The sequence below is a fragment of the Molossus molossus genome, unplaced genomic scaffold (assembly GCF_014108415.1).
Source record: "Molossus molossus isolate mMolMol1 unplaced genomic scaffold, mMolMol1.p scaffold_m16_p_14, whole genome shotgun sequence".
In the NCBI taxonomy this organism is placed as follows: domain Eukaryota; kingdom Metazoa; phylum Chordata; class Mammalia; order Chiroptera; family Molossidae; genus Molossus; species Molossus molossus.
In genome coordinates, this window is record NW_023425349.1 from 36,830,029 (window position 1) to 36,846,304 (window position 16,276).

Sequence of the window (16,276 nt, forward strand, 5' to 3'; positions counted from 1 at the left end):
ATTATTCTGAAGCTTCTCCTGATTCATTGCAAATTAGAACTAGACTGAATTAACCTCCCAACACGGAACTACTATGGTTTGGTGTCTGGGAATGATTTAATACAGAGTGAAGTTATATTTTCTGAAACTAGAAATTGGAGATTCTTCATGAAAACACTCAGTTGCTACCGTTTCAGGCCCGGGTGCATGCGCTGTGGACAAGTCAAAGACAAGAATGTGATTGCATCATCATAAAAAAACCCGAAGAAAGAAAACAGCCCACGAACATCTGCGGAGGGTGAGCTAACAGGCGATGGAGGGTGGAGCCGTGGACTCAGGCACAGAGAAGTCGGGCAAGTCTTGTTTTTGGAAAACGATATTTTACTTAGTCATTTTTGTTTACAACGGAAACTCTGGGAATTCAAAACCAACATCCTTGCTTCTTGCAGACACCAGACAAGGTTTCAGCCTTGCGCTCCGCGTTGTCCCGCGGCGCCTGTCCCGTAGTGAACTCGGCCAGCCGGCGGCCGCCCAGGGCCCTGCCCGCGCTCTTGCCCAGTTTCTCTCGGGGGAAATCGGGTCCCCCGGGATCGCGTGGGTGGCGGCCAGAGTGCGGCTCCTGGGACGCTTTCTCTGTCTTTTGCGGCTTTTTCGAGTTGGCTGAGGCAGAAACTGAGTGATGGACAACGACCTTCTCGCTAAACTTTTTCTCCAACTCAGTACCAGCCGGACTTGGATCTTCGGGAAAGACACATTGAGGAACAGGAACAACGAAGATAAGCTTTCCCACACCACCAGCGTCTTCATCCTTAGCTGCCGTGATGTTCAGCCCCGGGAGCTGGGCCTTGAAGTCCGAGTTTATCGCCAGCAGAGCCTGGGCCGTGCCAGACTTGCACAGGTCTGACCTCTCACCTTGGGCTTCACGATCTGGCGTGGGACCCGAACACGGCGTCTTCTTGATGAGCGCAGGCCTGGGAGGAGACCAGGTCTGCCCGAGCTCTTCAAATCCTTCAACTTGGACAACTCTGTTTTTATTTTTTATATATATTTTTGTTACTCCTCACCTGAGGATATTTTTCCATTGATTTTTTTCTTTATTGTTGAAAGTATTACAGATGTCCCTCCTTTTTTCTCTCATTGACACACCCCTCCATACTGTTGTCTATGTCCATTGGTTGTGCATATATGCATGTAAGTTCTTTGGTTTATCTCTTCCTGGCCCCAACCCCCTTCCTCTGAGGTTTGTCAGTCTGCTCCCTACTTTCATGTCTCTAGATCTATTTTGCTCATCAGCTTATTTTGTTCATTATATTCCACAAATAAGTGAGATCCTGTGATACTTGTCTTTCTCTGACTGGCTTATTTCACTTAGCATAATACTCTCCAGGACCCTCCATGTCCTCTCAAAGCGTAAGAGATCTTTCTTTCATATAGCTGCATAGTATTCCATTGTGTAAACATACCACAGCTTTTTTATCCACTTGTCTACTGATGGCACTTGGGCTGTTTCCAGATATTAGCTACTGTAAATAGTACTGTTATGAACATAGGGGTGCATATATTCTTTCTGATTGGTGTTTCAGGCTTCTTAGGATATATTCTTAGAAGTGGGATTACTGGGTCAAATGGCAATTCCATTTTTAATGTTTTGGCCAACTCTTTTTTTAATTTTTTATCCTCACCCGAGGACACTTTTGCATTTAGCTTCAGATAGAGTGGGAGGGAGAGAGGGAAGAAGAGAGAGAGAGAAACATCGATGTGAGAGAGTCACATCAACTGGCTGCCACCCACACGACCCCAACTGGGGCCAGGGGCAAACTGCAACTGAGGTACGTGCCCTTAGCAGGAACCGAACCTGGGTCTCTCTGGTCCACGGGACAACGCCCTTACCACTGAGCCAAACTGACCAGGGCATGGCCAACTCTTAATCTAGCCACATCGAGCTGTTACTGAGAGCCTCTGCGCCATGCCTGTTTGGCACCCGAGGATAGGATGGAAGAGGAAGAAGTGGGGTCCACAAGGAAGGAGATGGCAAAGGACCATGAAGGGGTGTTACTGACTACCTTGGGAGATGTGTAGAGCTGTGTGATGGTGGCCTCAATTTTAATTACTAGGTGATAGGATTAAATAGGCTTGTTTAGAAAGAAATTATAGTTAGTTGTCACCGGCTGACCCCCTGTCCCCTCAGTCATACCATTTTAACACATGCTATCTTCCAGCACTGATATCTCTGCTTGCAGGCTTTCTCTGGGTGCTCTGCACAGCAGGATAGAAGAGCCTGGGAGTAACACAGGCAGCCCTCCCAGAAGCCTTTATGGGAAATGGTGTGTAACCACCCTGACTCCCTCACCTTGGTGGAAGAAGATAACTCTGAAGCAAAAATTCTGTCCCGTTCCTTAACCTGTTAACTGAGTGGGACATAAATACATCAAATGTTGCATACAGTGAAAAGGGAATTCCCGAGTTAACAGGTTAAAGTTCCCCAGCAGGATTAAGCTCCAGTTGCCAACAGTGGGAACTGGCTCGAGAAAACACCCTTTATTGGCCTCCTTCCCTTCCCTCCTTTACTTCTCCTCTGACGAGTGTTTTTGGGACCCCCTCCCTAATAGATGGCTTACACTTGGATCCTTGTCTCAGGGACTCCTTCAGGGGAATTCAAACCAGAATAGGATCTATTTTCCAAAAGTTTTCCTTTGTCTGTGGAATAATACTGTGAATGCCTGGCATGCCATGTCTGTGTTCATTCATTAATTCATTAACTCATTTTCAAAACAATATTGATGGAGTGCCTATCTGAGGCCAAATCACTGAGCTGGGTGCTGGAAAGACAGTAACGAACAGACGTAGATCCTGTTCCCTAGAGCAGTCTGTTCCATAGAAGTATAAAGCGACCCACGTGTGCAATTTAAATTTCTTAGTAGTCACATTGGGTGGGGGAGGAAAAGAAAGGAACCCAATATAGACAAAATACTATGGTTTCAATGTGCACTAAATCTTTGAAATCCAGTGTTCATTTTACATTTGCAGCACCTCTCAATTTGAACTAGCTACAATTCAAGTGCTCAATAGCCCCGTGTGGCTAGAGAACAGACCAGCTCCTGAAGCTTAGTCTAGTGGGCATGAGAAAGTGGAAGGTCACCTAAGAGGTGATCACACAATAGGAGATTGGTCACCTACACTGGTGGTTCTCTGAGTTGGTGTGTATGTGAATTGTCTAGAGAACTAATAAAGAACACAACATCCAAGGCTCATGGAAGTAGGAGAGAGAACCTAGGACTATGCATCTTCACCAAATTTCCCAGGTGATCCTGATACAACCTCTGCCCTCCCTCCCCCCAAAACCTAATCTTCTCACTCCCAGTTCTTTATGCAAGTGTAGGGGAGGAAAAATAATCTTTCCTCCACCCTTCTAGGTTCTTAACTGAGTTGCCCTGTAATAAAAGAGATTAATAAGAGAAAAACAAATAGAAGTTTGGTAGTACGTACTTCTTGGATACATGGGAGATACCCAGGAAAACTTGGTCACTCTCCCTAAAATGGCCCAAGCACCACCTTAAATATGATCTTCAGCTCAAGACAAAAAAAAAAAATGTTGGGGTGGGGAGGCCAGTTATAGGAAGTTACCAGGCAAAGCACAGCAAACAAAGGTAAAGTTGATGCAGATTTAAGTGGTGACTTCTCCATTGATAAGAGTTCCTGGAGCTTCAGAGTCATCCTATTCTTTCTGGTATGGAGAGGGATTTTTATTTTTTTTTTCATTGTTGACAGCCCCAAATCTTCTACAAATGGAGATTTCCCTTATAAATGCAAATGCTCCTTAGTTAAGAGTCTACTCTGTTTTCAGAGCTTCTCCTGTGTCTGCAGTTTCCCAAAATAATCCTTATGTCAAGGATGCATATGTATATTTTGGAGTGACATGGTCTGCTACCTTTCACAAGATTGTTTTCCTCAAACTTGTTTGTGCCTTGGATACATTAGGAAGTTTTAAAAAAAAATACTTATATCTGATTCTATCCTAGAAATTCTAATTTAGTTATAGGAAGTAAGGGCTGTCTACCAAGGTATTAAAAACCTCCCCATGTGATTATAATACACAGCCAAGTTTGAGAACCACTGACCTAAGCTATCGTGCGTAACAAAACAGCACATGCTTCAGGTGGCCAGTTTTGTAAAAATATTATCTATATGTATGTGTGCCCACCAGAAGGAAGAACCTTGAAAGACAGGTATAAATATACCACTCCAGGGGATACAAGTCTAAATATAAAGATGTTCTATTGCTTATCCCTATTTTCTGTGCTAAGTGTGCATGGCATTTGAAATGCAAGATAATAAAACAAAAACCAGTTAAAGAAACAATGTAAGAGTTGGATCTAGAATTACTTGTGCTTTTTGTTTGGGTTTTGCTTCTCATTTTCAACCCATTATATCTGCTCTGCTCTTTCACAATGTCTTCCTAAGTGTTTATTTTGGCCTTGAATGGATGATGAATTGAATGTTTCCTGCCTTTGCCCCCTGGAAGGCTGGCCCTGACAGCCCCATAGAGACCCACTAGAGAGGGTGAAGGACAGGCAGAGAAACCAATCAGGAGGCTGGTGTTGCCAGGAAGCTGGCTTCCCAGGACTAGGTCAGGTATCTAAGCCTGCCTTCCTACCTTATTCCTGGACCCCTGGTCATGAGGTCCTGTGGTTGCAGCCCTGAAATCTTCCTGGCACCTGGAATTTGTATCATGTTTTTTGCTGGGCTGGGCTGGGCTGTCAAGGATTACAAAAAAAAAAATCCTGAAATGTCAGGCCTTGGCTTGAGGCATAAACCAGCTTGCATTTAAACTAAATATTGAATGAATTTAAGGCTATAAACATTGATCTTTTCTGAGAACAGTTGCATTTACGTCTGAGTGGTCAAATTCAGCGATGCTAAATTTTGCATGTTTGTGCAGGTAATCTCTGACGTTTGAGATTGATCTGAGCGCGTCCCCGCAGGCCCAGCCATATATTATAGAAATGAAGTCTGATCATCCCTTTCAGCCACTGCATGATGTTTAGTGTTTTAGTCTATTCATGGAAGTCATGTAAGACATTTTTTTTTTTTTTTAATCCTCCCCCGAGGACATTTTTCCATTTTTTGTTCAGGTAGAGTGGGAGGGAGAGAGAGGAACAGAGAGAGAGAGAGAAACATCGATGTGAAAGGGACACATCGAGTGGCTGCCACCCGCACAACCGACCAGGGCTGGGGACAAACTGCAACCGAGGTACACGCCCTTAGTGGGAACCGAACCCGGGTCTCTCAGGACCGCAGGCCGACGCTCTAACCGCTGAGCCAAACCGGCCAGGGCTGTAAGACATTTTTTAAGTTCACTTTGAAACGTGAAATAAAATTAAGGTTGAAGTGTTGCTAACTTTTAAAGAGCTGTCTAAACAGTGATTTTATCTGATCTGACAGAAATGACACATTTGAACCCAAAGGAAACATTTTCATTGTTTGGTTCTTGAATCTTCCTTGGTTTTCACATCCATGTTTAGGTGTTGTTTGGCTTTGCATTTCTTTCCCAGTGGATTTGAGCTGAATCGATAGACCATTTTTTAGGAAAGTCAGATGCTAAATTTCTTTTATCACCATGCAGACTGGTTTTATTCTTTCAAAACAGGCTTTTGCTTTGGAATATAAAATGACAAGGGAAATGGGTGTAGCCAAGATCCTTACTTGAGCCCATTTCAACATCAGACCTGGATAAAGAGCTGGAGGTGGATTTTTTTTTTTTTTTTTTTTTTTTTATCTTCACCCGAGGACAATTTTTCCATTTTTCGCACAGACAGAGTGGGAGGGAGAGAGAGGAAGAGAGAGAGAGGGAAACATCGATGTGAAAGGGACACATCGAGTGGCTGCCACCCACACGACCAACCAGGGCCGGGGACAAACTGCAACCAAGGTACATGCCCTTAGCGGGAACCGAACCTGGGTCTCTCCGGACCGCAGGTGGACGCTCTAACCGCTGAGCCAAACCGGCCAGGGCTGGAGGTGGATTTTTAAGAAATGATTTTCATGAGCTGACCTTCATCGAGCCCGTTTTTTTATTGTTGTTGCAGGAGAGGTGAGGAAGATTCCTGGGGAGATATAGAGATATGGGGAGGGTGCTCTGGTACCTGCCCAGCCCCCACCTTTCTGGATCTGGTGGAGTCACTGGTGAGAGGCTCAGTTTCCTTCAGCAACTGGTGACAAAATATGGCTTAGAGTCAGCGATGCTTTCTCCCCCGTCTTCAGAGACATCATTGACTGTCATTAAAGCTTGATATGCTTGGAAGCATCCAGAGAAAGCCAGAGAATGGACTTTGATCTTCCTCTAGTGGTTGCTGGCAGGAAGGTGAGGGTCTTGGAGGGCAGAGAGCATCAAAGAAGAGACTTGGAAGAGAGGAAGAATGTGAGGGTGCCCACCCACCCCTCCTAGAGGGATATAGCTGAGGTCAGGTCTGGGATCCCAGATGAGCCACCAGCCAGGGACACCCAGACATCACCTGCAACACTTTTCAGTGTTCTAGAACAGGTCGGATCTAGACTCAGAGAAATACGTGTTTTTCTCATTTATATGACCCCACTTATACTAATTTCCTGTGTTGGTGGTGGGCAGACCTTCGCCTGCCGGGGGCTGGATCCTGAGTGTGGGAGTGGAGATGTACAGCCGCAGACTGGCCGCCTCAGCAGGACAGGTCATCACGTGGGCAGGTCAGTAGTGAGGGAAAACACATCCAGTTAGGTCTTTGGTTTCTAGAAAGATTTCTGGAAATCTTACACTGGAACATACGCATAAACAAGCACTGTTTGGATTTTCACGGAGGAAATGCCCTTGGCCAGCAGTCATCTGCAGGAAATCTCCAGAAAAGCATATGACGCCCAAAGAAGTGTTGTTTGGGGAATACCTTGTAATTAGTTCCAAACTCTTAGCAAACAGCAGCACAGCCTATAATTTCCATGTAAACTCAGCTCACTGAGCCTTGCTCTGTTTCTTTCTTTGCTCAAGATTTGTCAACCATTAAAAACAACAATAACACATTTGCCTTCACAAAATAGGCAGTCACCTGAGCGGCAGGAGGTGACAGTGAGTTTGCACAGTGGTGATGGCATGTTCGAGTGGGAAAACCCAGACACCCAGTCAGGAAACCAAAACTCCTCCCTCATTCAAGAGGGACATTTAAAAAAAAAATTTTTTTTTTTCTTTATTGATTTTAGAGACAGAGGAAGGGAGAGGGAGAGAGATTGAAACATCCATGAGAGAGAACATCGATTGACTGCCTCCTGCACGCCCCCCTGAGGATCAGGCCCACAACCTGGGCACACAGCGCATGGGTCAATGCTCAACCACTGAGCCACATGGACCGGGCTCACGAGAGACCTTGGGTGAGCATCTTCACCCTTCTGAGCTGGGCTTCCTGTACTGTACAATGAGGGGACGAAAGCCAGGTTCTTAGTTAACAACTACTGCGGAGTAACAGATATGTGCCAGGAATCTCCACTTTCTTTTAGAGTTATCTGACTTCCAGGGTCCATTTCAGTCCAAATGGTGGTATGTGTCTGGGGAATTATGTTTCAAATTCTGTAAGGAACTTAGTGTGCAACAAAAATGAAAACATCTCTGTTTGTTTTTCCTTATTTCAACTTGCCAATTATAAATATTCATATATACAGACATTTATAAACTAAAAATCCCTTGAAAACAGGTGTAGCAGGACCTAGACCTGTTTTTCAAACACACTTATTTCTCCCTAGGGTATTTTCAGAAGATTTCCAAATTCTTTTGCTCCCTCCCCCCCCCCCCCCACTACGTGTTACATGGATACCTTTCAATATGAGAGCTCTTCACATCAAGAAATACAGATAGACATCATCATTTCCAGTGGCTTCAGAACACTCCATTACACGATTGTCATACTTTATGTAACTATTCCCTATGGAAGGATATTGAGCTTGATTCCATGTATTGTATGAAACCAAAACTGAGATGAATATCATTGTATATCCATCTTTGTGAATATATATATCTCCATTTCTCTATTTCTCTCCTCTTTGCATAAATTCCTGGAAGTGGGAATTTGAATTCAAAAGATATTCAGAAGGGCTGTATCCATTCACATTCTTGCCACAGTGTGTAAGAATGTCCATTTCTCTGAACTCTAGTTATATCGGCATTGTCATCTTTTACAGTTTTTACCACTCACCAGGATAAAGATGGCATCTTGGGTAATTATTATTTCTTTAACTACTAGCAATGTTAAACATCTTTTATGTGTTTATTGACTATTTTATTATTTTCTTTTGTGAAGTGCCTGTCTATAACTTTTCCTCATTCTTCTGTTGGGAAAAAAAATGTACTTATTGCTTTGTAAAGACTCTTTCTTTATTAAGAATAACCTGTAAATTCTAATCTGTAAATTCTAATAATCTGTAAATCCATACACCTTTGTTCTCATTTTCAGTTAAGGCTCCATTCACCCAATAGCATATCATTTATAAAATAAAAGTTGAAGGTATGTTGGCAAGAGTAGATTGCTATGTGGAGGTGAAAGCTTATTTTATATGGCAAATTAATTTATTTTCAAATTGTACTTTCTTTCTCTTTACTTTACTCCTACTCTCTGCATCTAACCCTTTCCTAACCCCCAGCTCCGTCTTCAGCTTCCCCAAAGCGAGGCTATTAAGGTACTGAGTGATTAGAGGATTTGAACATTTTGAAAGAGAAGTGGGTGGTGACGGCACATTATTGAAACTTGAAAGAAAGCCAGTGTGATATAATTTCACATTGGGAGCTGATCACTATGGCAACAAAGAACAAATTTTGAAAAATAATGTTCAATATCATAGAATTACAGGAGAAAAATTGATTGGAATAGAAACTGTTTATCTTTTGTTTTACTCTCAACTTATATGCACCAAACTCTACATGAGCATCCAAGAAACATATTTCTGCTTCCAAAAGCAAACACATTTTAATTATGTTTACATGATATAAAGCCACAAGAAAGAAATGCTTTTGGTGATATTGCTTTTGTTTGTAATAATAGTGATGGTATCTTTTTGGAGTCTTGTAGTTGAGAATAGCATAATTTACAATATATACATAGATTTAAATTTTTCTTTCTTGTTTTAATTTAATATTTTTATCCACTCATTCATTTATCCAACAAATATTTATTGAGCCATTGTGCTAGAAATTGACAAAACGTAGAGCAAACTCAGATCTGGCCTCTGCTCTCAAGGAACTTACATTTTGTAGGAGATATTGGCCCATGTCCTTAAATGTTCTTTGAAATATGAATTCAGTAGTACCTAATATTCCAGTGTATGTATATATAATGATTTTATTATTCTACTATTGTTTGACTTTTTTTCTTTTTAAAAAATTAAATGTTTTGGGGTGACATTGTTTAATAAGATTATATGGGTTTCAAATATTGTTTGACTTTTAAATTGATATATTCTTATGATGATAGACGATTAAGTAATGAGTATATCTATATATTAATCTGACTTTCTGATTCCTTTGCATTGTTTCCTTGAAAGAGAATTACTAACTTAAAAGATCTACACTTTTTTAAAAAATAACTTTAAAAATTGCAAAAGAAATCACAATCTTTCCAATGAAAAGATCATACACTATATCTAGAAATCAGCACGATAGGATAGAGCAATAAATTTCTTTATTTTATTAGTGTCTCCTAAGGTGTCTCCTTTATAAACCAAACCAAAGTTTAATAAAATGTCAGAATCCAATACTCAAGGCTTTGAAGTGAAGGTTAGCTTTTGATCAGAAGGGAAAAAGAATGCCATATCTATGCTTTAAGTTTATGTTTGAGGGAAAAACATGATTTAGTTTTGAAGTTAATTTGCTTTTTTAGGAGAACAGTTTCAGAGGTCAACAGCCAAATTGGGAATGTCAGCATCCAATGGTCTAAGAAACCACTCAGACTGCCTTACTGTTCTGTCCTCACTCATTACTGTAATAATCCTCTGTGACCAGTGATGGCTTCCTGCCATCAAATTTTTATCCCAAGAAGACTTCTCTTTCCTTCTGTCAATGATGCCATTTTCCTATAAAATGCATTTTATTTGCTCAAAAGAGATTTCAAATAATCAGACCCACCAAATAGTATCTACAAAATTTACATTAGCAAGAACCGAAATTGTTGCTTCCTTTTATTTGGCTCAAAATGTATCTGAGCCAGTGAGTATTTCTCAATCAAGCTCACTCCTCCCTGGGAAGGAAATGAGGAGAAAACTGCACAAATGTTAGGAGCCTGGGGTGCTAGTCTTGTGTCTGCATTCATGTGGCCTCAAGCAGGTCACGGAGTCTCTCTACATCTAAATTTTTTCTCCTATAAAATAAAGAGGTTGGAGTAGCTGCTCTTCAGTCATGTCCAGTGGTCCTTCTTTTCCATCTTATTCCCCCAGTAGATTCCCCTCCATGTTTTATTTCATTTTTACTTATCACCATATGGTGCTTTGTAGAAAATCCTAAGAATCAAATTTGTATATTATGCTATATATGAATGTCATTCATTCAGAACTGAAAGATAAAGTCCCTGTGGAAAGAATACTGCCTCCTCCTCCTCCTCCTCCCTGCCCCGTCCCCTCTCCCCTCTTCCTTTCTCCCTCTTCTTCCTTTTTTGTTTTGGTACATGCCCCTAGCGGGAACCAAACCCAGGACTCTCTGGTCTGCAGGCCAACACTCCAACTGCTGAGCCAAACTGACCAGGGCTCCCTCCTCCTCTTTATATTCCTCCTTCTTGTTGTTTTTTGCCTTCCACTTCTTCCTCATCCTCCTCTGCTTTCCCCTCTCTTCTTCCTCCTCCTTTCTTTTTGTGTGCTGTCTGCCCTCCACTATGAGTTTACTGTGGTTTTATTAAAATTAAGTGCCTTGAGGGGGACAGAGCCCAAAGACCTTGGGTAGGTCATTTAAATTCTTGGAGTTTTGATTTTTGCTCTTGTCTCCCTTTTTAACCTAAAATTTCTAACCCTAACCCCCTTACACACACACACACACACACACACACACACGCACGCACGCACACACATGCTATCAAATAAATCAACCTATTTGCCCTCTCTGACAAATGTTTGCCCTCTCTGACAAATCTTACATGTTTCTTCATCCGAAGAGGAGCTCATGCCCTTCTGCAGGTTGGCCCCTAGTCCTTTATCTCTTGCAATCCACGGTCTCCGGCCCAGTTCAAATGGGCCTTCTTCAGTATGTCTCCTTTGTAGGCTAAGATGGCATTGTGATTTCAAACGCTTGCAAGTCCCCCTCCTGCACCGTATTTCTTTCAGTCACTATCTCCAGACACACATAAGCAATATGTGAAAATATCAAAATATTAGATATATTAATAAATAATAAAGGAATATCTCTCCCCTCAAACTAGACAAAGATCTCTCTAGACCCGAACACAGGACAGAAACACAAAGCAATGAGCAGGCTGAAACCACAGGCCAGTTGGTGTCTGGGTCTAGGAGAACAGTTCAATGTCTGTGGGGTAATTGGAACCAAAATACCCCATGAAAGGTGAATCAGGCACCCTGCTAATACCAGAGAATCCTATCAAATCTCTGGCCTACAAATAGAGACTGACAGAAGCCAGTACATTCTGGGAGACGTATTTATAAAGTTATGCACCTTGGTGTCAGGAGGAAGCAGATTCAGCCTCAGTCTAAGTAGACCAACCATTATGGGTGGCTTAGTCCAAGACTCAATCTCACCCTGAGGCAGGAGTCCTGAGATTGTCACGCAAGATCTGACTGTCTCTGGAAGGACAGAGGTAGCCTGCAGAGGAAAGAGCAAAGCTGCTAGAGAGGGAGGCAAGCTGGAGAGAAGGGAACACAGGTACAACCCAACTTCTACTCATGAGATGCTCACTAACGCCAAGTTCAAAACACATGAAGAAAGCTGATGCTAACAAGGATAAGGAATAAACTCAGCAGTTGAGAGAGGAATTTACTCCCAAGGAAATGAAAATAATGGAGCAATCTGAAAATGACTGTAAAATAAGTATGCCTAATATCAAAAGAGACAGAGGAAGGAAAAACATTCATTTAAGACTTACAATAACAGGAAAGGAGGTGTCATTTTGTTCTTTTGTTAATTAAGTATCTGAGGCTTAGATAGATTAAGAAACTAGCTCAACTGTTCCACGGCCAGTAAGTAGGAGGCCAGGTTTCACACTGTCTCCAAAGCCAATTACTTGAGCACTTGTGTTGTTATTATTCCCCATCAATGTCTATAGGGAAAAATGTCTTTGCCTGTTACAGAAAATGGAAAAAATAGAAGAAACATAACAGAGCATGTCTTTAAAATAACTTAGGTGTGCCCTGGCTGGTTTGGCTCAGCAGTTGGAACGTCAGTCTGAGGACCAAAGTGCCGTGGGTTCGATTCTTGATCAAGGGCACATACCTGGGTTGCAGGTTTGATCCTTAGCCCCAATAAGGGTCGAGTGGGAGACAACCAATCAATGTGTCTTTCTCACATCGTTGTTTCTCTCTCTGTCTTTCTCCCCCCACCCCCCTCTTCCACTCTATCTAAAAATCAATGGAAAAATATCCTCGGGTGAGGATTTAAAAAAAATAAAAATAAAATAAAATAATTTTGGTCTGCATCGTTTTGGCCTCTATTGTATGCTGGACTAGAAAACAATAATTTTATTGAATTGTAATTCAATAAATATTAATTGAGTATGTACACCTTGTCTAGTTCCCTGCTAGGTGCTGTGACGGTGGCTTGGTGGTGGGGAGAGGAAACAATCAAATTTACAATCTAACTGGGGGAAAGACTTGGCCTCGTGTACCAGGTTTATGACAGTGTTCAAGCAAGATGTGCTTACATGAGAAAATGGATGGTGCAGCCAGGAAGACTGCCAGGATGCCAGAGAAGGCAGTGGACATTGAGGAACTCAAGTAGAATAGTAGAGCACGTGCATGCTTTGGATGGATGATCTGCATGGAGAGAGGACTCCAGGGAACAGGAATAACCTGCCAAAAGGAAAAAGGCAAGGAAAAGAGCTATGTTTAATGTCCAATAAAAGTACCAAGTTAGAGCTTAGAGAGGACAGATTCCACTGAGGATGCATTTGTATAGACCAGATGTGAAACAGATGACACCTATCCCTCCCTTAGCAGCATTCATTCCTGCAAATCCCACTGTTAAGTGAAGAAAAGTTTCCATTAATTTTAACAGGTAACTTGAATGTGTTTCAGACCCACACATACATGCTCAAACAATGTGCACAGATAGAAAATTGATACTTTTACATAAGTTCTAAAGAACAATTTGAAAGTTAATAAATGTGGTTTGTACTTGGTGCACTAGAGGTTTATGTTCCCCAAGGAGGAAGAGAAGATGATGCCTCTCGGGGGTTGATGGAGAAAAGGTGCCAGGAAGTTTTCTTTGGAACACATGTTCTTTTCTGCCTCATTTTCTTCACCAACTTTTCAACCCTTTGGGGGCCTATGATTATCTTGCACTAAAACTGCACAGGACAATAAAGTTATAGCTCAGAAAATATTTTGGGGGGTAAAATGGAGACTAACTGAAAGCGTGAGATGAAACACCTGGACTAGAGGTGGAAGGATGGCAGGAGGTGGTGCTTCATCCTGGCTCAACATATCTAGGAAAAGAAAACCTTCAGGGTGACCCAAATGTGGAGCATGATCCCAAATGACCGGATAGGCGAGTCTCTGGGGAAACTCACTAGTATGGCTTCCCTGAACCATAACGTTCAGCAATCTAATTGTTTAGCAAATGGGGTAAAAAGTAGTTATGTTAGAAAGGAAAGAGTTGGTCATTTAAGAAGTGAACCTTTTCAAGAGCTTTTGTTATGAAAAGATGTTAACTGAACAGTTGATAACCTTGTGAGGTGCGTCGGTACCTGGGATGGTCACAGCAAGGTGGAGGTGTCTGGTGAGGTGACGCAGCTCCCCTTCTTGCAGACAGATGTCATCACCAAGAAATACCTGCTTCCACCTGTGTGCAGGTAATAAGGTAAACAGAGGCAGTGACATCAGGCCTTAGATACACTGTGGTTGCCTTTTTCTCTTCACACCTAAAGAATGGGATGTTTGGATTGCCGTCGAGTATGTATCACATATTTATAACTTTAGTGGTCTTATGAAAGTGTTACCTTTGTCTGTGTATGACTTCCTTGGTAAATAGCTTCTGGGGTCCTGCCGACCATGTCATCAAAATAGCATAACAAAATTACTGTGACCAATTGATTTGTTATATTAAGAGTTGCTTGATTTTCCACTTTGATATGTAAACTAAGACAATATAAACTTCACTGTCTTAACTTGATACTTCCAACATATATATTACTAACCTCTTAACAGGAGAACATCAGCTTCATAAGTAGCTCTTACAAATTATATTTGTGTAAATGAAGGGAGAACTCTATTAATAATATTTAATGATTTCCTCCCTGGTATGTTGATTTAAACAGGATTCTGCTTACCAGAGATGTCTTTAAAGTGAAGAAAAAGAAATCTCCATACAAAATACTGTTTATTGGATACTTTCAAAATCAGCATGGTTTCATTTTGTAAAAAAAAAAAAAAAAAGTTTAAGAAAAGAAAAAAGTAAGCCAACCAAAACAACAAACAATCCAAGACACTGGAACAGTGTTCTCAACTGTGATTGGGAAGCAAACCCACTCAGTCTTCTTTGAGGTGAGCCTTCTGACGGAGTCTTTCCGAAGGTGCTCGTAAGTACTACTTATATCTTTGAAAAGGAAAAATCAAAGAAAATACAAACATGTGAGGGAAATTCTGAGTTGCTACCATGACTAAGAGAAATAGATATGCTAGTCATGAATCTTTAGTAATCAAAAAATGTTTTGGTCATTTTCAGTGCCTCTCTTCTTCCCAGTTTCTCAAATACAGAGATAACCAGGTCACATCCTCTGCACAATTACCTCTAATTGTGGCTGAATTCTCTTTCTTTCACCTCCATCAAAATGAAAGCAGATGTACTGTGAGGTTGAACTTCATGTTTGTTGCAGAATTAACTAATAATTCAAGGAAAATGGAAGGGCTCCCCAATGTTTACTGACACTCAACTACTCTATTAAGTAATTAGTTGGGTCTTCATTGTTTTGTGGTTGATAATAAGGATGATAATAGTAATTAGTTATACAGGAGTGATACATAAAACTTAAGGCATCTTGGGTTATCCTCTCTACTGAGATGCTAAATAGCTTTCAAGATCTTTCTAAATTAAAGCTAATTTCGCCAGAAATAACTATGGGTAGCAGAACAATTATATCAAAGTTATTTGTGTCCTTGTATAAATTATAACTCTAAGACATGGACTCCCTTGAGATTGACATATTTTTCAATCTTAATATAGAACACAAATCTGGCCTTAGTTTATATTCAGGAAGACTTTGACTGAAGAATTCTTAATAATTAATGCATGAAAGCCAAGACCACACATGTATATTAATGGATAGGCAATTATGTTAATGGCTAAATAATGTGCTATTATACATTTTAATTACGCATTTTATTGGCAGGTTGCTTTTAGAAATTGCCTTTTTACTACAAGGCTGAATTTGTTATCCCCATTTAACAGAACAAGGCACAGAAGGTACATGATGGAGCAGTTGACTTGCTCAAAGTCATAGAAGCAAAGTGGGAGATGGAATTCACAGCCCTTGAGCTTGAGTTGTTTGCTTAGTTCACCTCTGTTGCACTGGTCTGTTGCCTAGGAACGGTGGTGATTCTTTACCCAATAGCATATTTGTAGAACATGCTATTACCAGTAGAGTTTTTAAGTGGAACTTGAATTCTTGTTAAATCAGTTCTTTGAATTGCATATATGGCCAAGAAAAAAAAAAGTTCCTTTGAAATAATCACACTTTGTGGAGGTTGAATTATGGTCAAGGCTTGAAAAATAAATTCTTCTCCCAAGGACTTAATTTTTTTTCTTCCTTGGAGGTCCCTTTTCTGTGGTGTTATTACTTTGTTTGTTTCCAAGAGATACTCTGCACATTGCAGCCCAAAGGAATCTGTTGCTCCTAAGAGGAAACAGTAACGGAGAAACTTTGGGAGCAACAGGAATAATAGCTGATAGTAATTGGTCATTTACTCAACGCTGACACTGTTTTCCAAATTTTACTTAGAAGTGGTGGTATCAGAATTCGAACCCAGGACTCTGGCACCAACACATAACTTTAGGCTCATGACACTACCTTAGAATAGCACAGTGGCCATGAGCATCAGTTTAGGGTAAGTCTCAATGTCCAATCCTGGCTGCATTCTT

At 41.1% G+C, this 16,276-nt stretch overlaps 1 protein-coding gene across 1 annotated transcript; it reads right to left on the reverse strand.

The window, feature by feature from the left end:
• Nucleotides 1–400: 400 nt before the first annotated feature.
• LOC118629280 (40S ribosomal protein S7-like) lies at nt 401–6,688 on the reverse strand. Its single transcript, XM_036260347.1, has 2 exons — nt 6,607–6,688; nt 401–906 (listed from the first exon to the last, which is right to left on the reverse strand). The coding sequence occupies exons 1-2, from the start codon at nt 6,686–6,688 to the stop codon at nt 401–403; spliced, it is 588 nt and encodes a 195-aa protein (XP_036116240.1).
• Nucleotides 6,689–16,276: the final 9,588 nt, after the last annotated feature.